We start from the raw sequence: 27856 nt of genomic DNA on the forward strand, positions 1-27856 counted from the left end.
GTTTTCGACTTCATAAAAGTTCGGGTGTACTGGATATGCTGCAGGCTGATTTAACATCCTCAAAAATCTATACCATGCCAAGTTGTTATATTTTGTAGAAATATAAACGTCTTCTCCAAGGTCTTCTATTCTATTGATTTTAACAGTTGCATTTTTCCTGTCATATATAATATCGAGATGGTACTCTCCTTCGTCAATGTTGTACTGTTTTGCATATTCGAGATATAGGGTGTCCAAAGGTGCGTTTAGCACAGCGCTCTATATGAGACTATTAAAGGAGATATATGCTGATTATAAATATATAATAAAAAATATGAATATATGTATATGATGAGTATGTTGTATTTTGGCGCCATGCCGGGATATAAAATGAATTTTGAGACAAGAGGCGGTTTCGCGGGAAATTTTGGCGGGATTTTTTTCATTTTTTTAATGAATCATAAAGAAAACATCCTCGCTCTTGCAAAAAAATGTAAAGACTGTAAAAAAATCTACGAGACATTGGTAAAATGCTTCGGTATGGATGCTCCTAGCTATTCCACTGTAACGTATCATGTTAGAATGTATCACTTCATGAACAAAAAGGCGCCCATCATAAAAATTGACAAAAAATCGCCGGATCAAAGAAAAATCAAAGCAATTCTTCAAGCGCTAGATGAAGACCCAAGAGCATCACTCCGAAGGATAGAGGAGATGACAAAGATACCACGTACAACAGTCAGTTATTATCTGCACAATTATTTGAACTACAAACTAGCGTATACACGTTGGGTTCCGCACAACCTTAATTCAGTTCAAAAAAAATCTAGAGTCCAATCTTCGAAAGAGCTCCTCTCTATATTGGGTGCGTATCAATCCAAGAAGTTTCGCTTTTTAGTAACAGGGGACGAGTCTTGGTTTCAATATGCAACAGAAGCCAAAATCATGTGGATCCCGAAGGATGAAAATCCGCAAACATTCCCGAAGAAAAAAATTGACACACCAATGATTATGTTGTCGGTTTTTTGGGGCGTGAATGGCATCATCGCAATTGATATTCTTCAAAAACCTAATACGATGAATGCTCAGTATCTAATTGACAATGTTCTTACTCAAATTATCAATTCTGATGAGTTTGAGAAATCCAAACAACAAAAACAAAAGTTTGCAATTTATTTTGATAATTCAAGAGTTCACAAAAGTCATAAGGTAATGAATTACTTGGTGGAAAACAATGTCAAAGTTGTTCCAAACCCAATTTATTCACCTGATATTGCACCCTCTGACTTTTATTTATTCGGCACGCTAAAAAAGAGAGCTGAAGGACGCGAATTCGCGAGTCCAGATGATCTTGAAAATTTTGTAAGAGAGCAATTTGAGCAATTTTCTCATGATGATTTAAAGCGTGTCTTTCAAGCCTGGATCGATCGCTGCGAACGCGTGATTGAATCCAATGGTGATTATATTTAAATAAACTTTATATATATGTAACTTGTTTATTTCTATTCGCAGTATTCAGGTTTGTGCTAAACACACCTTTGGACACCCTATAGATATCGTTTATTTTTTCTTGAAAAGCTTGAAGAGTTGTTTCTAAGTTTACAAGCAAACTAACTTGTAAAAGTTTTCCCTGTTCAAATTTCTCATACATACGTTTTTCTTTGTTATAGTATCGAATTTCAAAAGCGACCGTAAATGGGAAACCATGTATGGCTTCTGAAATGAACTTCATTCTACGAAAGCCAATAGCTTTTGTGACAGATGGGTCTCTTAGCCATCTTAATGGGTAGTCAAAACGATAGCCTTCATGCTTTACGGTCTCTGTCTCAAACTTTTGACCGACATTAGTAAAAAGTTCATCTAATGGTTTAGTTGTAGCAACTCTTGAATTTTCTTTTTCTATTGAAAGCATATTTTATCTAGAATAAAAATGTCGAAAGAAACAGCGTCTATGAGAGAAATACAACACAACCGACAACTCATTGTACAAGCTCTAAATAAGAACACAACAAACTTTTCAAACTATTCTAAGATATCTGAGTCATTGAAAGAAGGAAACTTAAAACTGACGATAAACCCAATGACAGACGAGTTTCTGTTTCAAGACAGTAAGAACCATACTGTTTGTATAAATCCAACAAAAAGAACTTTAAACGAGAAACCTATAGATGAACTTCTTTTGAAAGCAGATATTGACAACAAAGCTGACAAAGAGTATGTAGATGCAACAAGAGACTATATTCTCGCATGGACAGATAGAACATACCCACAAAAACATCATACACATAACATCTATGACGTAGATGAACTACCAGCAATGTTAGATGACAAAGCGGATAAAACATATGTTGACAATAAAATGTCAAGTGAAGTGACAAGAGCTGACAAAGAATATTCTAAAAAGACTCATACACATACCATTGCAAATATTACAAACTTACAAGAAACCTTAAACAGGAAAAGTGACGTTGGACATACACACGATTTCTTCGCAACTGTTGGTATAGAAAATATTGAAGGAACGGTTGAAGAAACTGGTGGGGATGTATTAAATTGGAAACCTCCTAACTTTCCACAAGGTTTAACATCGGATGAAGACATAACAACGATGAGATACATTAGATGTAGAAATGTCTATGTCATGGAGGATGAAAACAAAGTTAAATTCACTGCTCAAGATTTATATGACAAGAAAGCAGACAAAACAGAGCTTCAAACATTAAAGACAGAAATACTTCAAACATTATATCCTATAGGCTCTATTTATACGTCAATGAACTCTACCAGACCAGAAGTAGTACTTGGTTTTGGAACTTGGACTCAAATAGTCGACAGGTTTTTGTATTGTGCAAACTCTTCAAAGGAAACAGGTGGAAGTAAAACGATTTCAGGTGAAAACTTACCTGCACACAGTCACTACGTAGATTTAAGTACATCTCAAGCAGGTTGGCATAAGCATAGATATTGGGATTGGTCAGCAATGACAAAAGGTAAAGGATATGATGTTAAAGACAACGTTAAGTTTGCTATAGATTGTTACTGGAGTAACACTGAGGGAGGAGGAAACCATACACATCGCGTTTCAGGGTATACGCAAACAACGGGACAAAGTAAAGACTACATGCCACCTTACATGACAGTTTACGCATGGTATAGAAATGCTTAGTCGTCATTTTCAACTTCTTTAGCATATTGGTCAGGAGTTGTCTTATATTTGTTAGGAACTGTCTTTGAAAGTATACCACCTTGAACCTTAACAAGTTTGAAACGAGGTCTGACAATAGTAGTTTTATCTTCTGCTTGCAGTCTGTACATTTTGCCATGTTTGCCTAAAACTTCATAATATTCTCTTGTATACTTTCTTCTATTTTTACGAACACGAATGTGAGTACCTGTCGAGTTCCCATTGTTGTCATAGTCAATAGTATTTTCATATGGGTCGCGTTTAGGTATTTCTATTTTTACTTTGTCACCTTTCTTAAGTTTGAAGCCTGGCATTCTTTCTTGTTTGTCTCTTTTGACTAAACTATTAAATATATAGTCTTTCTCTAAGTCAGGGTTGTTTTTCATTTCTTCGGGGGAGTGGTTTCCCAAACCTTTTTGTTTACGGCTATTGTAAATATTTAAAACTTGTCTCATCTTTGCCATGGAGAAGTGTCTATACTTGTCGTCATATGACATTTCATCTACCTCACCACCTTGTGGTTGGTTTAAGTCTCTTAAGATTTTTATACAACTGTCAATGACACCAAGAGCAGAATGGTTTTGGTCGACAATGAAATATTGGTTTACATTTTTTGAACGCAGATAGTTTTTAATATCGTCTGATTTGAAAGAACTTTCACAGTCAGATGTCAGTTTTGTTGGATGGTATTTGTCAACAAATATTGTCAAAGCTGCTAAGATATCTAAAATATTTTTGGACTGTAATGGTATGGCTTCACAGTATCTTGTGTTTTGACCGACAAATATAAACCAGTATGGTGGTCCATCTTCTCTATATCTCGGAATGTTTTCCAAGATATCCATAAACCAAGCATTTGGTGTTGAACTAAAGATTTTTACCATGAGTGCTTTCTTTGTTGCTTTAGAAACATAGGGGTCCTTGTTTGAATTCGTCATTTTTAACCCATAAGAAATGGGTTTATTTGGCGCATTAGCAGGAGTTGCATCCAGATTTTTGCCCGCAGTGGGAACAATAGCTAGAGGTGCATTTGGAATTGGAAGGAAGATTTTGAGTACATTAGGTATACTTAAAGAGAAAGCACAACCTATTATACAAACTGTACAGAAAGGTTGGGATGTAGCACGAGATGCAGCAAATCTTATTCCAAATCCTGAAACAAGAGGAAAAGTTCAAGGATGGATGGACAATGTAGGAAGAGAAGCAGGAAACTACTATAACAAAGCAAATGACTACTATAACCAAGCAGGACACTACATGGACCAAGGTGAAAGATTCTTTAACAGAGGATATAACCATGCACAACAGTGGGTAAACAACAACCAACCGCAACCGCCTCAAACGTGGGGAATGTAAATTTTTTTACTGAGATGAAATGAACAATACAGCATTGAGACAAATGGGCTCAAGATGGATTTGTCGACTTCCAGCAGTTACACAACCACGTGTTTGTCAAGTCCTCCCTATACCTCAAGAAGTTTTAGACCGACTTAAAAAACCTAAACAACCAGTTGAAAACAAAACAAACTAAAATTTTTTACTGAGATGAAATGACCGAAGAAGTTGAAACGGTAGATTTGACACCACAAACAAAAAGTTCAGAACCATTGTCAAAACCTGTCAAAGAACTTACAGATGAAGAGAAAAATTCAATAATAGAAAGTGCCAGGTCTGGAAATACAAACCCTAACTACAAAGTCACTTTTCATAGAAATGGAACGGCAAGTATCTCAAAAAAGAAACAGACTCTCACAAATAAAATATTGAAGTCGGAAGGAATTTTCGAGACAACAGATGGAAAAGTTTACTTCACTGACCAACAGTTCATTATAGAACATCTCATTGACTTAGAGTCGAAATATTCTAAACTTTACAACAAACACAAAAAGTTGAAAGGAAAACAAAAACAAATGGCATATGATATTTATGAAGATGTTGACGACACAACCATACCTGCAAGTGAGGTAAAGTCAGAGGAACCGAAAAGTGACGAAAAACCGATAGAAGAAGAAAAACCAAAAACTGAAGATAAACCAAAAACAAAGTTTAGTTTCCAAACTAAACCAAGTCAACCTTCATTAGCTGGTATGGGTTGGCGTCAAAGACTTCTGGTAGCAGGAGGTTATGTAAAGTAAAGAAAAAATATATTTTTTCAAAAAAATATTTTTTTTATTTTATTTGAAATGTACGCCGAGTTTGTTGGAAAAGACCGTTGGGAAACTTGTTTGTTAGATGAGAAATATGAAATTCACTGTTGTGAGTCATTTGAAGTCAGAAACAAAAAGACAAAAAGAGTTTTAAGCGGATGGGAGGGAAATAAAGGATATGCTATTATGAAGATGAGTGGAAAACACTATCCTAAACATGTTGTCATTGCAACTCATTTTATACCGAACCCTAACAATTTACCTTTTGTAGACCATATAAACCGTATAAGAAACGACAATAGACTTGAAAACTTACGTTGGGTCACTCGTTCTGAAAACAATAAGAACAAAGGCAAATTTGGAGATATTGTATTCGAATTTGTCGACGAACTAGAAGATGAAACAATTGAAATTACAGACTATGGCAAGCATACGTTTGAGTTTTACTACTATAGCGAAGAACAAGACTCTTTCTACTTTTATACCGGCGTAAACTATAGAAAATTACAAGTATGTTTTACTAAGGAAGACTATGCTTTTGTAAACGCTAGAGATACAGATGGAAAAAACGTTAGACTATATCTTAACAAATTCAAGAAGCTATATGGCATACCATTTTAAAACAATATATTTTTACATATATTAAATGCTTCAGGTTGAAAGAATACGGTGGAGCCAAAAGTGGCTCGACCTCAAAACAAGCATTTTATGAGCTTACAAAGGGTGTTATGAATGAATTCAGCAACATACATCCTGACCTCGTTCATTTTGTTGCTAAATTCAGTAAAAATAATGTTTAGGTGAAGAGGTGACATCTCACCCGTTTTCTCACCTCTTTTCTCACCTCATGAATTTTCATGAATTTCATCGTAAATGTTTTGTCGAAACTTCTTCATCGTAAATGTTTTGTCAAGACTTCTTCGTAAATGTTTTGTCGAAACTTCTTCATCGTAAATGTTTTGTCAAGACTTCTTCGTAATGAGTGTAAATGACCCAAAAATAATGTTTAGGGTAGATGGGTATATCTAACCTCTTTTCTAACCTCTTTTCTACCCTCTTGAATTTTCATGATTTCATCGTAAATGTTTTGTCATGATTTCATCGTAATGAGCGTAAATGACCAAAAAATAATGTTTAGGTGAAGAGGTGAGATTTCACCTGTTTTTTCACCTCTTTTTTCACCTCATGAATTTTCATGAATTTCTTCGTAAATGTTTTGTCAAAACTTCTTCGTAAATGTTTTGTCGAAACTTCTTCGTTTATGTTTTGTCGAAACTTCTTCGTTTATGTTTTGTCGAAACTTCATCGTTTATGTTTTGTCAAGACTTCTTCGTAATGAGCGTAAATGACCCAAAAATATAATTTAGGTGAAGAGGTGACATCTCACCCGTTTTCTCACCTGTTTTCTCACCTGTTTTCTCACCCGTTGAATTTTCATGAATTTTGTGCTGAATTCGACAAAAATGAGTTTTTGGTTGAAAAAAGAGGTGGAGCCAAAAGTGGCTCGACCTCAAAACAAGCATTTTGTGAAGAATATACCAACCCGCGGAAAACAGCGGGTTGCTTTTTATACAAAATTCAACAGGTGAATTTTCATGAATTTCCTTAAGATAGAAAAAAATATATTTTAGGCGACCAGGTCACTCGGTCACTCGGTCACTCGGTCAACTAACATCTTTTTGAAAAAGTGTGACAACATGACATTTTGACAACAACACAGGAAATAGATTTCATCGTATATTTTTTGTTAAGACTTCATCGTAAATGTTTTGTTGAGACTTCATCGTATATGTTTTGTCGAGATTTTTATCGTTGTGGTCCGACGGTTAAGCCACAAACGAATGTCCGACGTCCCACCAAAAAATATTTTTTATTTTTATTGTAAGAACAGAAATGTCAGTCGAAGCAAAAACGTTCACGAACAAATCTAATGGCGAAACATTCACAAAAGGCACTTACAACGGTATTGAAGTCTTACGTAGAGACAAGGATGGTTATATAAATGCAACAAATATGTGTCAGCAGTTTAGGAAGGACTTTAGAAGGTTGTTGGAAAATAAGTCCTGGGAAGAGTATTTTGAGGCATTTTGTGAAGAATATACCAACCCGCGGAAAACAGCGGGTTGCTTTTTATACAAAATTCATGCAGGAATTCCTGATGAAATCAAACAGGTTAGAGGAATGTATGTAGACCCAAGACTTGTAAACTATATAGCAATGTGGGCTTCTCCAAAATATTGCATAGCAGTTGGAAAAATTATGGACTCCATAGACAAGAAAGTTCATGAGAAGTTAGATGAAGAAGAACTTGAAGATACAGTAGAGAATGCAAAACCTTTGTTCGAAGAAGAAGTTAGAAAAATGCATGAAAAACAAATAGAACATGAACGTGAGATATATTATGGTTATAGAGATTCTCCATACGAACTAGACCAATGGGAACAAGAAGATTTAAAGAGAGAATTTAGAGAATATGAACTCGCTAAGATAGCATTAGAAGCTGCAGAAAAGAAGTTAAAAGTTTGGGGTCGTTTTGTACAAAAATATTGTGAGTAAATGAACCATTTTTTTCGACAAAAATATATTTTAGGTGAAGAGGTGAGATGTCACCCGTTTTCTCACCTGTTTTCTCACCCGTTGGATTTTCATGAATTTCCTTAAGATAAAAAATATATTTTAGTTTTTTATAAAATATTTTTTTTTATTTTTATTGTAAGAACATGTTAGCAACAACTTCACCAAACTCGTTAGTCATGAATCCTACGTCAATGTTAGTAGAAATGAAAAGCTTCATTCCTTCTTCATATACTTTCGAAACAGAAATCCAGAAGATAAAGCAAGAACTGTTAACAAGTAATTTAGACTGTAGTGCGAAAGATGAAGAAAATGAACAGTATCTTTATGAAATGCAGGATATTATTGACCATCTACCTAAACTACCTGAAATCCAACAACAAAAACTAACTATTCCTGAATTCGACGAAATTGAAGTGAAACCAACTGACTCGGTAGAAATAAAGAAGTTCATACGAAAGGTAAATTATGAGTTTCTTGGATTTCATTGCAACCACAAAGTCATGGACAAAGACTGCGATATGGTATATAAAAATGTTTCTGACATATATAAATCTGAAGAATTTAAGACCTACGACAACTTTGTTTCGTTGGTTGCAAAATGTGTATGGCAGATAAGAGATAAAGACAGAAGGGGTAAAATATGGAACGAACAGATAAGACCAACTGCTTCAGATTTAAAGAAAACCATTGACGCCTTAGTCGTACTTGCAGGTAAGGTTTCAATGTACAATGCAAAAATGAACCCACAATGTTCTAAATGTAAAGCAGCAATGAGAAATAGTCAAAGAGATAGAAAGAATGAGAAACGACTATGCAGATTTAAAGAAAGAAGCAGAAAAGCCAGCAGAAAATAAAATGGACATGTTAGAATTTCTGAACAAAAACTATCCAACAGCAGACGATTTCCTTCTATCTGATGTCAAGAAGAAGTATAAAGAAACTTTCGGTATCGTTAAAACATTTGACATACTAAAAGAAGAAATAGAAGCTACGAAATTGTTTAGGATTTCAAATATACATCGTACAATTCATGTAAAACGCTTGTGAAAAAAGAGGTGAGAAAAGAGGTGAGAAAACGGGTGAAATCTCACCTCTTCACCTAAAATATATTTTTGGGTCATTTACGCTCATTACGAAGAAGTCTTGACAAAACATTTACGATGAAATCATGAAAATTCATGTACGAAGAAGTCTTGACAAAACATGTACGATGAAATCATGAAAATTCATGAGGTGAAAAATTAGGTGAAAAAACAGGTGAAATCTCACCTCTTCACCTAAAATATATTTTTATTGAATTCAGCAACAAAAATCTGAGTAAAATGGCATATGCTTGCTTCCCTCGGAAAACCGAGAGAAGGGATTCCGTATGAAATTCATGAATTTCCTTAAGATAGAAAAAATAAAGTTATTTTTATTTTTTTTATTTTTTTTATTTTGTATGTAAGAACAGATAATGTCAAACAATGAGTTTGAAACAGTTAGAAAGATAGACAATGACACCAAAGTGGTTAGAATTGGTGATTTAAACGTAAGATACTCAAAGAAATACAACAAATATTCTTTGTCAGACATTATATCTCCATCTGGAAAGAAAACATCCCACGACTGGGTTAGAATTGCTTCTACTCAGAAAATTTTGACAAGAAATCCTGAGCTTATAATATCGGTAAGATTCTATGGAACTACAGCATATCTCATTGACAAAAGTCTTATACCAATAGTTTTGTTATGGTTAGACCCAGTTGTTGGATATAACTTCATAACATATGGTTCATTCGATACGGAACGTTGCAGTGAAGGCTTACTTTACATCGTTCAGAAACCGAAGGACTTCAACACAAAAAGATATAAGATAGGAAGAACATATAATATAACTCAAAGATATGACAATACAGTCAATAGAGTCAGGGTTGTGTTTGTAAATGATATGAGAGCTGCTGAAACAGAACTACTTGAAAAGTTTGAGAAAATATATGGTGCTCCCACGAAAGGTAAGGAAACGTTTGAAGTAGATGAGATAGATAAAGCTATAAAATTATTTGACGAAGTTGCTGAAAAATACATGTAAAGCGTTTATTTTTACGCTTGACTTCAGATGGCTCAGGTAGTTCCTAACTAGCTCATTTATCTCTATAAGGTAGATTTGCCTCATCTGCTGGGTCTATGTCGGTCATTGTTTCAAGACAAGTCTTTTACTTTTTCAAGACAAGTCTTTTACTTTTTCAAGACAAGTCTTTTACTTTTTCAAGACAAGTCTTTTACTTTTTCAAGACAAGTCTTTTACTTTTTCAAGACAAGTCTTTTACTTTTTCAAGAAATTTTTTGGTGTCAAGTTCTCAAATTTGAGAACAGTGGTCTTGATTTCAGACGATACCCGTACTTTTTCAAGACAAGTCTTTTACTTTTTCAAGACAAGTCTTTTACTTTTTCAAGACAAGTCTTTTACTTTTTCAAGACAAGTCTTTTACTTTTTCAAGACAAGTCTTTTACTTTTTCAAGACAAGTCTTTTACTTTTTCAAGACAATGTCCGACGTCAGTCAGTAAATTTTATCGTCCAACCTTACAAATGTAAACTTATATAGTTCTATTTTCTTCACTAGGGTCTAACACCAAAGTAGCCTTACAAATGTAAACTTATATCGTTCTATTTTCTTCACTAGGGTCTAACACCAAAGTAACCTATGTACATGAAATTTCACTGCATAAAAGGAAAAAAACCTGGGCGAATCGGGATTTGAACCGAGGTCTTCGACGCCTTTAACGAGGTAGCCCATACCACTGAGCTATGAGCCGCTTGCATATTTTTAAGTAAAATATAGTATATTTGTCATACCGTGAAGGATGACCAAACTTTAAAAAAATAAAGTTAGTTTTATTTTTATTTATTTTTTTATTTTGTATGTAAAGACAGATATGTCAACAACAGAGAACACAACAACAGTTATAGTCCATGAAGCTATAAATGAAGAATATGAATGGATACAATATAACAAACAATTGCGTCTAATTCGTTCGGTCAAAGACGATATGTACCAAATGCAAAGTATTTTGACAGCATGTTTTGCTCCAGATACTATGAAACCACAAGATTGGTTTGAATTAAATAGCACTCATGAACTCCTCAGTGAGTTTGAACATGTAGAACTTAAAAAGATGTACCAAGACAGACAAAACTTACCATCACATCTAAAAGGTATATATGTTCATAAGTTCCTAGTTAGTTCAATAGCAATGTGGGCTTCACCTCGTTATGCAATCTACATACTTATGCTACTTGACGAACTTTGTACAAAGCAGAGAGAAGATATGATGAAAGAAGACAAAAACATACAGAAAAGAATACCACGTTCGGTACCAAAAGGAAAGGAAAAGAACTATAAGTATATGATTTATACTGAAGAGATGGAAAATGAAGAAGATAAAGATATGGTTATGTTGCATTTAGTCAGAAGAAACAACAAAAGCTTTTACGACCTTGCTAAGATTTACAAATCTGACAGAAATTGGTTCTATCGCGAAAACTTACCGATTTCAATGACCCCAAATGAAGATGTGAAACAAATAGTTCAAGATACGTTACCTCAAACACACTATGATATTAAAGGTTGTACAATACTTACCTTCAAAGAAGATTTGCCATTGTTAAAGGAAAAAATAACAGAGTATTTTGACAACTTCAAACAAGTAGAGTAAATTGCACTCTTTATTTTTACGCTTGACTTCAGATGGCTCAGGTAGCTCTATAAGTTAAATTGTCTTGTCAAATCCTTCTGGCATTCCGAGTCCTTCCTTCCGACAGAAAAATATTTTCCCGACAAGAAAAGTCCTTCCATCCGACAAGAAAAGTCCTTCCATCCGACAAGAAAAGTCCTTCCTTCCGACAAGAAAAGTCCTTCCTTCCGACAGAAAAAGTTTTTCCCGACGACAGGAAAAAAATTTCCTGTTGTTCGTCCGTAAACCATTCAAATTTTCGAAAATTGAGAACTTTTTTCCATCCGACAGGAAAATTTTTTCCATCCGACAGGAAAATTTTTTCCATCCGACAGGAAAAGTTCTTCCTTCCGACAGGACACAAACGAATGTCCGACGTTCCTCTTCCTGAATGTCTTCCAAAGCCAGAAGAACCGACAGCCCCAGCACCACAACAGACTAAGACTCAAACACTTACATTTTTCAAGCTTGACTTTTTACAATTTGAACTTTGTTTGCGTAGATATGAATTCTGAAAGAAGTATGAGGGTCTTGTATGACTTTGTACTTCTCCCATAGTTCATGTCTGTCAAACTTACCTGCCATGGACTCTTTCATAAGTTCCATGAAATCGTCTTCGGACAATCCGGGGAAAAGTATAATGTCAGTAAGTATTCTTTTAACATCCTTACTTAAACTCTTTGCTGTCTGTACACAAATGACAACAGAGATGTTAAAGTGTCTGAGCTTCTTAAGAATTCGACACATGTCTTGTTCTCTGTTCTTTAACAAAGGATGAGAAGCAAAGTCATCTAAGATAAGAAGACATCTATGAGGGTACGTTTTCCAATCGTAAGATTGCAATTTCTTCGAAATGTATTCTATCTCTTTCTGTTTGTTTCTGAAGTGTTTCTTCTCTAATATTCTCTGCATTTCCTCATTTGGGTCTTTAAACTTAGAATTTATATACTCATTTATAGCATTGTACTTCAAAACTCTTCTTTGGTACTTCTTTATCCAATCTAACAACTCAGAGTCTTTTATACATACTAACTTAGACTTCTTTATAATATCTTTGAACGAATTGACGGTCTGGTCAAATTGACCAGAAGTACTACAAATAACAACTAACTCATAGAATGGGTTCTTCTCATCTAGTTCTTGTTGTTGTGCAGCCATTTTAAGATAAGTGAAAGTCTTACCCGACCCAGGTGGTGCGATTAGACCTGTTATACCATTCTGAGCAAATAAGAACTTTTCATGTATAGGCTTTATCTGAGCATTTTCTAACTTCCTCTTGTTCTTCTTCAAAACATTCTCAAATTTCTTGTCAATGTCAGCAAACTTTTTTTCTAACATATTTTTAGAAAAATTAAAATTTTTATCTTTTAGAAAATGTCTAGCGATTTCGCTATCTATATTCGAGACAAGCTTTTTGACTCTAAAACTTCTGTCGACCATAAAATCTTACATAGTGTAAACAAGAAAGGTGAATTTGTTCTAAAGTTCTGTTTCTGGGAATATGACAAGAACCATAAAACATTAGGCAGAGAAGTCTTAAAATTTGTCAATGACAGACTTGTTGACAGAGATGACGCCGATTGGAAAGATGAAGTCCAACAAAAGTTCTTAGAATGCAAAGAAGGCACATGCGCTGTTCTTGAAGATGAAATAGAAAACAGAATAGATGAGCTATTAAAGGACAAAGAACTTTTACATAAATATGGTTCTGAGAAATTTGACATAACTCCACCAGAAAGAAGAAGAGAGAAAAGAAGAAAAGAAAGTAAAAGAAGAAGAAAGTAGAAGAGAAGAAAGAACCTGAACCAGTTCCAGAGAAAAAGAAATTTGACATGTAAAAATAAAATTTTATTTTTTAGAACATTTCTGGGTCAATGTCAATGTTCTCTTCCTCTTTAGGAGTAAACACTGGCTTAGACTCTAAAATCTTTTTACCCAATTTACCTTGAACTTCAACTATCTTAGACTCATAATATTCATAGTCGTCTGCTTTCTTTGGTTCATAAGGTATAACAAGTTTGTATGCTTTGCCTTCTTTAAGGTTTGAGAACCTTCTGTCAAAATTTTCTTTGACTGCTAACAAACCTTCTATGTCTAAGTCTTCAAATTTCGCACCATTTTTAGTCACAATAGCAAACTTAACTGGTTCGATGTTCCAAACTTTGTCAAATGTAGACTTTTCAAAATGGTAGAAGTAAACATTCAAATAAGCGAATGGGTCTAGTTCTTCTTTAAGTCCTGACATATATTTGTTGACTGAAATATATTTTGCCATCTTTTCTATCGGATAAAAAAATATTTTTTATAAAATTTACTCAGAAAAATTTTTCTTTGTATATACGCCGTTCTGAACATCTAAAAGACTTTTGACATTTGCCAAGAATGTACGTTTAGAAGCTGCCATATAACCATACTCTTGACAATATTGTTTATTTACAATGACCTTTCATCTAAACACTCAAAGTCGGTTTCATCTATAAACAGTTCATATACACTCTTGTTTGCTTCTAACAATGTTTGTCTTTCTTCGGTATGTGGAATTTGTCTTGGATTGAACTTAGAAATATCTAATGTCATGAAATATGAGAACAAGTGGTTGTAAAAGTCAGATGTCAAAGTTTCTGCTAAGTCGTCAAAATATTCTGTATCTTGCATATGAGAATCTGACGTTCTGACAACTACATATCTTCTGTCAGAACTTTCTAACTTCATCGGAACAGCATTGTTTGAAACCATAATGAAGTTTGCAACATTTTCACAAACTCTTTGGTCTTTATACTTTCTTTCAACAACTCCAACTTTGTCTGTTATAAGACTCTTCAAAGCATCTGAGTTCAAAACTTTTGTTGTATCTATACTTTGAAGTTCATTGCAAACTATAAGTTTCATATTCTCTATTGAGGAGTTAAACTTGCCACAGATGTTTTCTATGTTTGTCATATTCGGATTCGAATAACCTTCTAATAGTTTGCACAAAATATCTGTAAAGAATGTGTTCTTACCTGTTCCTTGTTTTCCAATTATAATGAGAGCAGTTTCATTTTTAGCACTTGGATGTTGTAAGATGTTTGCAAACCAACATAAGATATACTCATAAACCTTTTCGTTTCCATTGCATATAATTTCTTTGACATGGTCTAACCAAGCTTCTATAATATTTTCTTTCCATTCTACTTGTTCATATTTATATCCAGTGAAGATAGAATAGAAGTTTGGAGAAGGTGTATAGAACTTTATACCTCGAACTGAAAAATCTTCTAACTTTGACAATAAGATATCCCAAGCATCTAACATCTTCATTCCAACTTGTACGACTTTTATTTTCTTAAGTTTCTGTCTACATTCTTGTTCTGAAACTATTGTTGCTCTTGGTTTGTTAAAGACAACATCCCATTCTTTCATGACATAACATTCTGGGCAGAGTCGACATAAATGACTAAACGTTTCAAATTCTCGACTGCTTTGTTATAGTCTCGAAATGGACACATATTTCTGAATGCTTGGAAGTCATAAAAATCTGAAACATCTATTCTGTACATTTTTATAAAAATAAAAAAAATATTTTTTTTATTCTTGAGCTATTTGTTGCATTTGTTCCATTTGTTGCATTTGTTGTTCTTGAGCTATTTGTTGTTGAAGTTGTTCTTGTAATACAATACTTTCACCAGTTGCATCTTCCAATTCGAAACTTTCTGCCGTCATTGACAAATACATAGGACATAAAAGTTTTACAGGAACAAAGTTTGCGTCAACTAATGTCAACGTTATACTTGCCAATGTGTTTGAGTTCACTAAGGTGAAAATTCTGCATTCAAATGAACAATAGGCAAACCAGCAGAGAAAGTGTTGTTTATACGCATGAGTATCTTTTGGTCATAGTAGTTTCTGTCGACATTCGAATAGCACTTTGAACCTAAGTTTGAAACAATATATAAAATAGGTGTACTTAAAGTCAATGGAATAGACATTCCTTGTATGACACCTTTTCCTGTTATAGGAAACTGTTGGTAGTAAAAACCAGATATAAGTTTTGTATTATAGCTCATATCGTTTATACTAAACTCAGTCGGACATCCAAACATAATGAAACCTGCTCTAGTTGCAGCACATGTTACATCCGTCCTTAAAGTATTAAATAAGTCAACAAAACCTGTTGGTGGTATATCTGAGTAAGTATCTTCAAAGGAGTATTTTTTACCATTCACAACAACAAAGTCTTCTGGTGTCAAAAGAGCAAAACAGGCTTTAGTCGTCATCGTGTTTAAGGTAGTTTACAATATCGTCCTTGAGGACTTTGTAAGTTTGTTGTTATAGAATTATATGACTCAGGGTTTTTAGTCGTAATAGTATAAACCACTATGTCTTCTGCCATTTACTTAGCAAGTAAATTTTAATGAAATGTTGTGGTCGTCAAATATTTTTATGACGTCTGGGAAACTATACTTTTAAGTTCAACGTTTCACCTCCTTTCATAACGTATATCTTGTCAATGACATTATATGAAACACCACAGCAAGCAATGTCGGGTTCTATTTCTTTAATGTTTATATCGTCTGCCTCTGTCAAAAGTTTCAATAGTTCTTTCAAAACTTCATGAGGTGCAATGACATATGAGTTCACTTTTACAGGGTTGTGCTCAACCAAGTTTAACATTATACTTAAAGCTTGACAAATCTTCTCCTGAGTTTGAAGTTTGTCTTTAAGTTGTTGGTAGTCGTTTCGAATATCTGCAACAGAACTTAAGTCTCTGCTAACTTCAGGGTATGTTGGTTGTTCTTTTACAGGAACTATTGTTATACCATTTTCGTCTTCGTATGGTTTCCCCACTTCAACATCTCTTTCTTTGACATTGACAACAACACTTTGACTGTTTGTTTGAGTTGGTGAATTTAACTTCACATCTGCCACCGCCATTAAACCTTTTGAAACACTTACGCTTCTATTTTTCGGAAATGACATTTTACTAAGAATAAAAAGATGGACGTATTTGAGTATCTCTTCGAATTGAAGCAAAACAAAGTTTACACACACAAACAATACAAGTTCATTGACAGAGTAGTTCTTTACACAAACAATGGAAAATGTTATAGAATAGCAGTCTTTGCTGAACCAAAATATTTTCATAAAGCAAAGAAAGTTGGTATAACGAGATGGTGAAAGTTCTTGAAGCAGACAAAAATATAACAACAAAACTGACCGATATTTCTAAAGGTAAGTTTATAATACAATATTATATCAAAACTGGCGTACTGTCAATATTTGACGGAGAGAAGTCAGTTCAAGAACAACTTACTGACCTGCTGCCAAAATCTGCTCGATGGAAGCTGTCGTTATGCCAATCTGAGGAGCCCCAGCAGGTTTCATCGAACGAATCTTCAAAAGAGCATCTTCCGTGAAAAGTGCTATTGGTTTTGTAAACTTCTTTGCTCTCAGTTCATCTGGACCGTCTCTGTCACCAGTATATTGTATTTGAACTGTACCAACAGTTGAAATACCACCCATAAAGTCTTCTGAGTCAGCAAATGGAATGCCAAGCCAAAAGTTTGAACGGTCTCCATTTGTATATTGAGTTTTTTGACCTCCTGTATGAGTCCATACTTTCACATATGGCATAATAGAACTTTGCATTTCAGGGTTAATGGTTGTTGTGAAGTTGTTGTTAAAGTTCATAGCATCTAATGTCAAGTTGTATGACCTCATATCCTCAACTGTAGAATATTCTTCTCTTGGATAATATTTGCCATCTATGTTTATATGATATTTAATACCGGGGTTGTAGAAACAAGAATAGTCATTTATAGTTCGTCTGAACAGTACAAACATAGTATCTGCATGTTTCATTGCAGTTGTTAAAGCAATATCTGTTCTTGCACCTGGGTCAGCACTTTGGTTTCCAACTTCACCTGCAAAGTCTTTGACAGATATTTGGTGTATAGGGAACATAAGTGGAACTGCAATATATTTGGCAGCTAAAGCATTTGAAATATCTGGGTCCAACATATAGACTGCAAGTCTGCTTTCTATTCTCTTGCATTCAAATTTTTCGCATGTGAACTTAACTGGGTCCCAAGCAGTTCCAGCAGCATTGAAATAATAGTTTACTTCATTGTTGAAGTTTGAGAAACCAAAGTCTAAGTCAACTTTGTCTTTGCAAAAGTCACAGAACTTGGCTCCACCAGTTCCAGCTACAGTAATGCTGAATGGGTCTTGTGTTGGTGCAATGACTAAGTTATTTTTGCTTGGAGTAAGTTCAATAGAAATTTTTCCTGCCCAGTTTGGCAAGTATCTTAAAAACCTGAAGATGAGGAAAGATGACAAAGGAACTCTAAGTTTCAGTTTTACTTTAGTGGCAGCATTTCCATCTGAACCAGAAAGGTTAACATAAACTCCTGGAACGTTAGGGTCAAGTCTTCTTATTTTCTCAATATTTGCATACTGGTCTGTTTGTTCTCTAGCTTGTGGTTGTACTGAGTTTCTCAAAGCGAACCATTCATAGTTTGCCCATGTTACTGTTTGAACTAAGTCAGAGTTAGAATATATCTTATATCCCATGAAAACTTCTGGAGCATATTGGTATCCGACATAGAAAATTCCATTGCAACCTTTCTTGTCAGACAACTTGGCAGAAGGTTTTATTTCAATGTCTTGTTCCACGTATAAGAAGAGTTGTCAATAGAAATAATATGAAACCTGTCGCAAGCAATATCTACTGTTGTTGAAGAACCTTCTCCAAACTCACCTACGTTTCCATAAGAAACAGCAGTTGTATATTCGTAAGTTCCAGGAACTATTTCTGACCTTCTAATGGCATTGTCGCATTCGTTATACCATTCGGAAAACATTTCCGTTCATGGCATCCAAAACTGTTGGCGTTATATTCTGAGCGGCGTACATTTCATATGAGTAAAAATATAGAATAGTTGGATTTATATGTCATAATAGAACCCACGTGGACCAAGCTTTACTTTCTTCCTGACTGAGTTTTTAACTCTTCTTTTTCCTTCATTGCCCTCTGCTTGAAGTTGTTGCATCTTTGCATTATGTTCATCTAGTATGTTGCAAATTTTCCATGTCCTTTTTGCCTTTTGGCTCTGGTCGCCATCTCAGGTAACCTATATCCTAGAAAGAGTTTGTCATAGTCTGTATTTGAGTCTTCGCGTATTGTTTGCATGACTCTTTCCTGAGTTTCCGGTTCAAGCTCTTCAAACAGTGCCTGTCCATATGGAATATGCTCGTTTCCAAATATATGTTTTTTGTAGCCATTCTGGTTTTCTTTCCATGTTACCAACTATATCTTTTGTGAATGGGAAAGCTTTTTCCCCAATCTTTCAGTCTTGCGTCGTTTATTTCTGTAGTTGGTTTTATTTTGTCAAGGAACATGTTTTTCAATACTAACATTTCATTTGGTACTGTCCATTTGAGTTTTCTTAAATATTCATCCCTTCTCGGTTCATTGTCTGCCAAAGTAAGTTTTTATTGACATTTTGTAAACTTTTCGTTTGCAAGGTCATGTACAATAGGTTCTCTTCCTTCTCCCTCCCTAACTTTCTTTCTAAACTCTTCACCAAATATACCATCTCTATGGTTTCTGTGTAGTTCTTTGAGATAAATGTTCTAGAACGTCAGGTGTTATATTTCCATCAGCCATGTTCATTTCATACTGGTCCAAAATATCTGCATCTTTCATATCTTTCAATGGCATTAAAGCCGCGCTGAAAATACCAGCTATATCTGGTTCACCATTGACTTCCATTGCGTCTACAACTTCTTGGAATTGAGGTTGTAAGTTTATGAACCACCTATCCGGATTAGCTTTATGACCCCATCTCATTGTAGTTCCATCGTCTGCAGAAACAAAAGTAGGTTTGTTTCCATCTTGGTTAGGTTCTGAATGAACTTTAAACAATGTTTCATTTCTATATGTTTTCTTGAAATTTAACCTTTTATTTTTCACCGAGTTCATCCGAAGATTGAACGTTAAATGCTCGTAAGTAAAAGGGTTGTTGTATTTGTGTACATTTTCTTTCAGTGCTTCCATTCTATGCTGAATATTTTTCATCTGTGTTGGAGTCTTTTGTATGTCGGCAAACATTTTTCGATATTCTTCTACTATGTCAGCCGAATTTTTTTTAGACTCTTGGAAATATTCCATATTCTCCGCATACTCTTGTTGAGGGTCAAGATTTTTCGGCTGTTCCAAATCTTCATCTAGTTCTGTGAAGTTAGTTTCCAAAGGAAGGACTTGTTCGTTTCCTTCAGGCTCTTCTAGCTGTTGTTGCTGAACTATTTCTTCCATGTCTGGTTGTATCTGAACTATTTCTTCCTGTGGAGTTTCTTGTACCTCATCTGCTGGCATTTCATATATTCCGAGACCGTTTTTAACAATTTCCCTATCTACGTCATCCGCATTCATAAGCTTTTGTTCTTTCGTTCCGTCTCTATTTTTTACGCGTTTCATGACGAAAGTTGAATTGTCATTTAGCTCTGACATCAAATATCTCGGAGTAAATTCATCCATGTCATTTGGATGATATGCTATTAAATCATATCCCTTAGCGAGCTTGTATTTTCCAGGTTTGAGATTATATCCGTTTTGGTGCTGAGCCATAAAGCTAAATAGGTTCGGGTCAGTATTTCCATCCTTGAACTTTCCAATAGCTTCTTTATATCTGTCACTAAAGTCAATACTATCTGGGAAACCACACTCTTCTTTAAGCATTTTTAAGAATTCTTGGTTTCCTTGTTCTCTACTTCTTTTATGTCCTTGCTCTGTTTGTGGTTGTTGCTGTGCTGGTTGTTGTGTTGGTTGTTGTGCTGGTTGTTGTTGTTGTTGTGTTGGTTTTGGTGCATGCCTGTGTCTGTGTCCATGTGACGATGTAAATGTTTTAGGTAGTCCTGGTGCAGGTGCTTCTCTTGGAGGGTTTGGTGGTATATAAGTTCCACCAGCTGGCACATATGTTCCATCTGCAGCGTAATGTCCTACCTGACTTTTCGTTTTTAAGAAAGCATTTACTAGGTCTGTTTTGGTCTGTTGTAACTCTTTTTCTTGACTTTTCACAACAGTTGCTCTAACGGCGTCATAGGCACTTTGAACTGCCTGTCTCGTTGCTGCATCTGTTATTTTCGTCATATTTTGTGCTACTTCTCTTAACTCTTTGTCGAAACCTTCAGACTTCAGTTTCTTTCCAGATGAGAAGTCGTTCACTTGTTTCACCTTACTATGAAGAGCTTCGAAAGCGTTCTTAAAGTCAGCATTCATTAAAGCTTCATTTGAACTGTCTTCATCCGCTTGTATTTTTGTCCTTATTGACCCTATGAGTTGGGCTGCTTTAGCGTTGGCTTGGGCATCTAACCAGTCATTATTAGCTTTTATATATTCTGCGCTTTTCATTGCCTTTTGCATAGCCGCGTCGTTATTTTTACTTTCTTGTGCTAAGTTTTCATACTGTACGGTTTGGTTTTGCAACTGTAAAAGTTTTTCTGCCTTTACATTTGCTTCAACTTCTTTTTATACTCATCGCTATCCATATATGTCTTCAGGGCTTTTTGTTTTATCTCTTCATCTTTCAGTACTTTATATTGAGTAGTATGGTTTTTCAAATTTATGACATCTTGTTCCATTTTTGCTACTTCTGCTGCTTTTTCTGACACTTTTTTCGCATATTGCTCTGTACTTAGTTCTTTCAGTTGTTCTTCTTTCTTCTTTTTCTCTACGTTTAACTCATTGAGTTTCTTTGTGTGTCTGTCATATTCTAGTTTCTTTTCGTTTTCACTTATTTGCTTCTGTATGTCTATGTTTGACTTTTTGACATCTGTTATTTGATTTTTGAGTGAACTCAAATTCATTTGACTTTGAGGGTTATATGCTGTTCCGTCTGCAGCTCCACCATAGCCTGCCATTTTCGCTAAAAGTGCCGCTCTTAAACCTCCACTCTGTGCACCAACAACTCGGTTTAAAAGCATAGGATTGCTTGACATTTGTTGCAACATAGTGGGGTCATTCAGCATTTGTTGTTGCAACTGTTGTTGTGGTGTTAGTCTTACTATTGGATGTTTCAATGCTCTCTTCCTCTTACGTATATTCTTACGTAGCTTACGTGGCATTTTAAGTGAAGTTAAAAAGCGTCATTTGACAGATGTTTATTGTGACTTCTTCGTAAAGACTTTATTGTGACTTCTTCGTAAATGAGTGTAAATGACCCAAAAATATATTTTAGGTGAAGAGGTGAGATTTCACCTCTTTTTTCACCTCATTTCTCACCTCTTGAATTTTCATGAATTTCTTCGTAAAGACTTTGTTAAGACTTCTTCATCTAATTTCTCATGAACTTTCTTGTCTATGTTTTGTTGAGATTTCTTCGTAAAGACTTTGTTGAGATTTCTTCGTAAAGACTTTGTCAAGATTTCATCGTAAAGACTTTGTTGAGATTTCTTCGTAAATGACCCTAGTAGTATTTTGGTGTAAATTTCATGAAAATTCAAGAGGTGAAAAATTAGGTGAAAAAACAGGTGAAATCTCACCTCTTCACCTAACATTATTTTTGGTGTAAATTTCATGAAAATTCAAGAGGTGAGAAAAGAGGTGAAAAAACAGGTGAAATCTCACCTCTTCACCTAAACATTATTTTTGGTGTTAAATTTCATGAAATTCAAGAGGTGAGAAAAGAGGTGAAAAAAACAGGTGAAATCTCACCTCTTCACCTAAACATTATTTTTGTCTGATTTTACGAAGAAGTCTTGACAAAACATTTACGAAGAAGAAGTCTTGACAAAACATTTACGAAGAAGTCTTGACAAAACATTTACGAAGAAGTCTTGACAAAACATGAAAACATATATAATTTGTGAAAAGTGAAACATTATATAATGTTTTCGACCAAGAAGACTAACAATTTTCCGAATAAAAACTTCATTTATACTAAACATCTTCGGGGCTAGAAGGCACGAAGTGCCTGGAAGCCCCACTACCTTTTTTTTTTTTTTTTTTTTTTTATTTGGAATTTCAAACGATCTTAAATATGTAATTGAATTTTGTATCTTCTCATTTATTTGAGAAAGTTTTTCTTCAGCATTTTCCAATAAAAATCTTAATGGATTCAAATTGGCTTCTTGATTCTGAACAAAATTTAATACTTGGTATAAACGTGATTGAACTTCTCTTTTCAATTTTGTTTTATAATCTGTCAATCGAGGCTCGCGAATTCTAATTGAAGGAATAAAACCTGTTTGAAGTAAATCGTTTTTAATACGATAAAAGTAATTGGGTGCAACTTCTTCTAAAAGATTTTTGACAAAAACATCAATTCTTTGATTTTTAACGCAGCCAAAATCGTGATATTTTATCTTTTTAAATAAAGATTCAGAAACGTTATTCACAACGGTTAATTCATTTGGTCTGGCAGCGGCTATCCACATCATAGCCAACAATTCCTTATACAAAATTCAAAAACTTGGGTGCAATCAGAACTGAACTTTCTTGAGGGAATTAAAGGGTGAGAGATTTATAGTCTATCTATATATCTCCCACCCTCTAATTCCCTCCCTGACAGCGGGAAATTTTGTCTGAATGTTAAACTATTCAGACAAAGTTTCCCACTGTTTGCGAAGGAATTGTTGGCTATGATGTACTGATTCATGATCAGTACATCATAGCCAACAATTCCTTATACAAAATTCAAAAACTTGGGTGCAATCAGAACTGATTGCACCCAAGTTTTTGAACTTTCTGAGGGAATGGAAGAGTAAGAGGTATACATTACGAATATATACCTCTTACCCTTCCATTCCCTCTCTGACAGCGGAAAACTTTGTCTGAATGTTAAACTTTCAGACAAAGTTTCCCGCTGTCAGCGAAAGAATTGTTCCATCTGGTGCATAGAGTGTGAATCTATGCACCAAATGGAGCAAGCCCCTCGCGAAATTGCCAAAACTTGCGTCGCATTTCAAAGATTGCGACCCAAATTTTGGCGATTTCTAGTAGAGATGGAGTATTTTGAGTCACTGACCTATATGCAGTGGCTCAAAGGGCTCCATCTCTACTTTGAAGCAAGGAAACTTTCCTCGAAATTTTGATAATTTGAAGAAAGTTTTCAAGCAATTAACAAAGGATTACTCGCTATGAGGTAAAAATTCTAGATTTTCACCTCATAGCGAGAGCTTCCCTTTCATTGCTTGAAAACTTTCCCCAGCTTCAAAATTGGGGAAAGGGCTGTAAAGTCGACTCCGATACCAGCAGGTACCAGAGTATTTAAAAGAGAAGCCCTCGTACGAGTTTCTATGAAGACCTTCTCATTCAAGAAGATCTTAATAGAAAATCGTACGAGGGCATTGGAAACTCGCGTCTGGTACATGTTGGTACCAGAGTGTTTGAGATTTGAAGACTCTGGTACTAACATGTACCAGAATTTATGATGAATTTAAGATGGACCATTATAAAATGGTAGCGGTTTGTTTCAAAAAAATTTAGATGAGATTTGCATAGATATAGATTATATGATTTATACATATGAAAAATAATATATAAAAATATAATTTTGAGATAATTATGTAAATAATATTTTAAATATTTGAATTTGAGGTATAATTTTATAGTAAAATATATTATAAAGAGTATTTATATAAATATTGTAAAATAATATAAGTAATAAAAATTGAGACCCCCTCCCTGTTTTTGATGTTTTGTCACTTTTTCGGTAATTCTTATTGTTTCGTGTCTTTCAAGCCTGGATCGATCGCTGCGAACGCGTGATTGAATCCAATGGTGATTATATTTAAATAAACTTTATATATATGTAACTTGTTTATTTCTATTCGCAGTATTCAGGTTTGTGCTAAACACACCTTTGGACACCCTATATTACTCCTGAAAATTTGCAATATGTTCTCCAAAAATTTCAGGAATATAAGTGCGGAATCCAAAAGATGTTTTGGCGTTTAAACATGGATCAAAATGTTTATTCAGTTTCCTACAATAAACTCAGAAGAATTTACAGTATTTTGGAGATCAAAGAACCAAAAAGTGACAGGCCCCCTCAAAAATATTATACGCCATATGAAGCAACAAAACCTGATACCATATGGCATGTAGATGTTCATTTTTTATACGGTTCACAGAGGTTACCTGTTTATGGTATAATAGACGATAAATCTCGGTTTTTGTTGGCTTTAAAAATTTTGCCAAATAAATCTTCCGAATCTACAACAAGAGTTGCCGAAGAAACGATTGGCTTATATCAAAAGCCATTTTGTTTCTGGTCCGACAACGGGGGAGAGAATATGGGCCAATTTTATAATTGGCTCATGCGAAACAACATTCAAATCCGCCACACTCTCCCTCATATGCCGCACCAGAACGGCAAGATTGAAAGGCTCTGGCCGTCTCTTGAAAGAAATGTCGGCCGGTCTTCAAATGCAAAACAAATTCAAGAATTTCTTGATAAATTCAGGAAAAATTACAACTCAGTACCACATAAAACCCTTCCCAAAAAGGGTTTTCGCCCCATGACTCCAGAAGAGTGCTACAATGAGACACCACATTGGAAACAGGGTGAAACGCCATTTTGGAGAGTTATGATTGATGGACACTTCGAAATCAAAGAAATACCGAACCATTGAATACACAATTACGAATAAACGCTTAATTTTTATAAAAATCTTATTACATTTTTCCTGAATTTTTAAATTGTACAATAAAGATGGAAGGCTTTGGGGTACATATTAATATAATATACCTCAAAGCCTTCCATCTCCACTACAAATGGGAGAAACTTTGTCCGAATAGTTTAACATTCGGACAAAGTTTCTCCCATTTTAAGAAGGAATTGCAGGGTAAGAGGTACATAGTATGAATATATACCTCTTACCCTGCAATTCCTTCTAGAAAGTTCCAAAACTTTGGGTTAATTGCAAGACATTAACCCAAAGTTTTGGAACTTTCAAGTGGAGATGGAAGGCTTTGGGGTACATATTAATATAATATACCTCAAAGCCTTCCATCTCCACTACAAATGGGAGAAACTTTGTCCGAATAGTTTAACATTCGGACAAAGTTTCTCCCATTTAAAGAAAGAATTGTTCCTTATGAGGTATATATTCATACTGTATACCTCATAAGGAACAATTCCCTCCTTAAAACGAGAAAACTTGTTCGAAATTGTTTATCATTTCGAACAAGTTTTCTCGTTTTTAATAAGAAACTAAAGGCTATGAGGCACTGATTATATATTAGTGCCTCACAGCCTTTAGTTTCTAATAGATAGCTGGGAAACTTTCTCCAAATGATAAGTTATTCAGAGAAAGTTTCCCAGCTATCAAGAGGGAATTGTTCCTTATGAGGTATATAGTTATAATGTATACCTCATAAGGAACAATTCCCTCATTAAAATCGTAGATATTTTTTACTTATTACTCATGCTTTCAAAATCACAATCCTCTGAAAAGTTATTTTTTATTAAGAATTTAGAATTTTGATAAATACCTTTTTTCAATTTGATATAATACTTATATATTTTCAAAAAGACATTTTGAAAAGATATCTCAAAAGTTCTCTGAAAACCTATTTTTGATTAATTTTGAGAAATATCCGTATTAAATTAATCAATAAATTCATTCAACACTACTTTAATTTTTAAATTCAAAAAATTATATGTGCTTCTTAAAATGTCTCACAAAAATTTTATTATAAAATTATATACAATATTAAAAATCCCACAACATTTTTTACTTTACATAATCGTACTTCCTCGACGATTAATTTCCCCTCAATTCCTATCGTTGACCGAACTTAGCATGCAACAAAACAAGTAGTCCTATTTCAAACCACATTTACTTACTAATAAAATTTCTTTATTGTGACACTTTCTCCAGTTTATAGGACCTCTCTCATATTCTATCTTGTCATATATAAACTCATAGTCATGTATGTCCTCTAACCATCTCATAACGGTTTCCAAACCACTTTTATCGGATGTAAAGTAAAAGCATGGATGGTTATGTATAACGTCTAAAGTTTCTAAAGAGTCTCTCAAAGTCCAGTCTACTTGGTATTGAAAATCCCATGTGTTATAGAACGGCGGGTCCACTATAAAGAAAACATTTTCCTTGTCTTTATATTTTTCATACAGCTCTGTCCAATGACATCTCACAAACTCTATACCCTCAATATATTTATCTATGTCCTCTTTGAAAACATTTGTATAGTTAAGATATAAAACTTTTGACATAAGTGTTTCAATGTCATGAACTCTTATAGCACCACTATATAATAGTCTAGCAGATATACTATCCCAGTCTATATATTCTGCTTTTTTCAAAACCTCTCTCACAATATTTTTCTTATCTAATGGTATACGTTCCATCTTACCTATAGGTATCTTTTCTTTTAACTCTTTCAATATATTGTTTGTGTCTGGAATATGTTTGAGACGGTCCATATAGTTGTCGAAGTCATTGCATATAATCTTTGAGTCAGGAAATACGGTATGACATAAATGGGATATATAGAAACTTCCACCGAACAAATCTACAAATGTTAGACCATTCGGTAGTTTCTTAAGTTCTCTCAATATAATATCTTTACATCTACTCTTATTTCCAAAGAACGGTAACGGCGGTTTTGTAAAATTCATTTATATATAATAATAAAAATGTTTTTAACCGAAAAGTGACAGAAAAGTGACAAAACATGAAAACATATATAATTTGTGAAAAGCGACAGAAAAAGTGACGTTTTAAAAAGTGACACTATTAATATGATGTAAATAACAACGGTTTTGGTTTTGTCACCGGCTGGTCGGCTGGGGTTCGGTCCTCCTCTTGGGTCTTGGGCAAAATTTCTTATGGGCTAGAGGGCGCAACGCGCCTGGAAGCCCTCCGAATAAAAACTTCATTTATACTAAACATCTTCGGGGCTAGAGGGCGCAACGCGCCTGGAAGCCCCACTACCTTTTTTTTGGAATTGAAAAATAATTAGAAATTCAAGAAATTTATCAAATTTTCAATTGATTACATTGTAATTTGCATATTACTTGAGTACAAATGTGATCTCTATGAAACTTATCACTTATACTAAGGTCCGAGTAGTCATTCTTTTGTTTTTCCAAATGAAATCAAGAAATTTACGCTTATTTTAATTATTGTAGCATGAGTATTTAAGATGATGCGTTACATCATCTCATTAATAGGTTATTTTATTTTAGTGAGATTGACTCTTATATCTTTTTTAATTTCGCAAATTTGGGACATAAATGTAATTAC

General features: G+C 34.4%; 11 protein-coding genes and 5 pseudogenes across 16 annotated transcripts, besides 4 other annotated features; 10 read left to right on the forward strand and 6 right to left on the reverse strand.

The window, feature by feature from the left end:
• Nucleotides 1-22598: part of a mobile genetic element that runs on past the window's edge.
• Nucleotides 226-1529: a mobile genetic element.
• TVAGG3_0568280 (Mariner transposase) lies at nt 322-1449 on the forward strand (the record flags this gene model as incomplete). The annotated part of the gene is made up of 1 exon (XM_051238695.1): nt 322-1449. One exon carries the CDS (start codon nt 322-324, stop codon nt 1447-1449), a length of 1128 nt encoding a protein of 375 aa, XP_051096519.1.
• On the reverse strand, nt 3269-4101 carry TVAGG3_0568300 (uncharacterized protein; the record flags this gene model as incomplete). Its single annotated transcript, XM_051238696.1, has 1 exon — nt 3269-4101. A coding segment is annotated over one exon (833 nt), but the record flags the coding sequence as incomplete, so codon positions are not given.
• Nucleotides 4118-4519, forward strand: TVAGG3_0568310 (uncharacterized protein; the record flags this gene model as incomplete). The annotated part of the gene is made up of 1 exon (XM_051238697.1): nt 4118-4519. The coding sequence occupies one exon, from the start codon at nt 4118-4120 to the stop codon at nt 4517-4519; it is 402 nt and encodes a 133-aa protein (XP_051096521.1).
• TVAGG3_0568320 (uncharacterized protein) lies at nt 4539-4694 on the forward strand (the record flags this gene model as incomplete). The annotated part of the gene is made up of 1 exon (XM_051238698.1): nt 4539-4694. The coding sequence occupies one exon, from the start codon at nt 4539-4541 to the stop codon at nt 4692-4694; it is 156 nt and encodes a 51-aa protein (XP_051096522.1).
• Nucleotides 4714-5298, forward strand: TVAGG3_0568330 (phage tail repeat-like family; the record flags this gene model as incomplete). Its single annotated transcript, XM_051238699.1, has 1 exon — nt 4714-5298. The coding sequence occupies one exon, from the start codon at nt 4714-4716 to the stop codon at nt 5296-5298; it is 585 nt and encodes a 194-aa protein (XP_051096523.1).
• TVAGG3_0568340 (His-Me finger endonucleases family) lies at nt 5503-5931 on the forward strand (the record flags this gene model as incomplete). Its single annotated transcript, XM_051238700.1, has 1 exon — nt 5503-5931. One exon carries the CDS (start codon nt 5503-5505, stop codon nt 5929-5931), a length of 429 nt encoding a protein of 142 aa, XP_051096524.1.
• Nucleotides 7241-7866, forward strand: TVAGG3_0568350 (annotated as a pseudogene). Its single transcript has one exon. A coding segment is annotated over exon 1 (626 nt).
• TVAGG3_0568360 lies at nt 8066-8741 on the forward strand (annotated as a pseudogene). The gene has a single exon. A coding segment is annotated over exon 1 (676 nt).
• TVAGG3_0568370 (KilA, N-terminal/APSES-type HTH, DNA-binding family) lies at nt 10805-11584 on the forward strand (the record flags this gene model as incomplete). The annotated part of the gene is made up of 1 exon (XM_001288456.1): nt 10805-11584. The coding sequence occupies one exon, from the start codon at nt 10805-10807 to the stop codon at nt 11582-11584; it is 780 nt and encodes a 259-aa protein (XP_001288457.1).
• TVAGG3_0568380 lies at nt 11971-12160 on the forward strand (annotated as a pseudogene). Its single transcript has one exon. A coding segment is annotated over exon 1 (190 nt).
• On the reverse strand, nt 12423-12940 carry TVAGG3_0568390 (P-loop containing nucleoside triphosphate hydrolases family; the record flags this gene model as incomplete). The annotated part of the gene is made up of 1 exon (XM_051238701.1): nt 12423-12940. A coding segment is annotated over one exon (518 nt), but the record flags the coding sequence as incomplete, so codon positions are not given.
• On the forward strand, nt 12977-13371 carry TVAGG3_0568400 (uncharacterized protein; the record flags this gene model as incomplete). Its single annotated transcript, XM_051238702.1, has 1 exon — nt 12977-13371. A coding segment is annotated over one exon (395 nt), but the record flags the coding sequence as incomplete, so codon positions are not given.
• Nucleotides 13458-13847, reverse strand: TVAGG3_0568410 (protein of unknown function, DUF4108 family; the record flags this gene model as incomplete). Its single annotated transcript, XM_051238703.1, has 1 exon — nt 13458-13847. The coding sequence occupies one exon, from the start codon at nt 13845-13847 to the stop codon at nt 13458-13460; it is 390 nt and encodes a 129-aa protein (XP_051096527.1).
• On the reverse strand, nt 13914-14542 carry TVAGG3_0568420 (annotated as a pseudogene). Its single transcript has one exon. A coding segment is annotated over exon 1 (629 nt).
• TVAGG3_0568430 lies at nt 19738-21130 on the reverse strand (annotated as a pseudogene). The gene has a single exon. A coding segment is annotated over exon 1 (1393 nt).
• TVAGG3_0568440 (protein of unknown function, DUF4106 family) lies at nt 21359-21706 on the reverse strand (the record flags this gene model as incomplete). The annotated part of the gene is made up of 1 exon (XM_051238704.1): nt 21359-21706. A coding segment is annotated over one exon (348 nt), but the record flags the coding sequence as incomplete, so codon positions are not given.
• Nucleotides 22592-24311: a mobile genetic element.
• A 1053-nt stretch (nt 24312-25364) lies between these two features.
• Nucleotides 25365-25432: a mobile genetic element.
• Nucleotides 25433-27856: the final 2424 nt, after the last annotated feature.

Source organism: Trichomonas vaginalis, chromosome II (assembly GCF_026262505.1).
Source record: "Trichomonas vaginalis G3 chromosome II, whole genome shotgun sequence".
In the NCBI taxonomy this organism is placed as follows: domain Eukaryota; phylum Parabasalia; order Trichomonadida; family Trichomonadidae; genus Trichomonas; species Trichomonas vaginalis.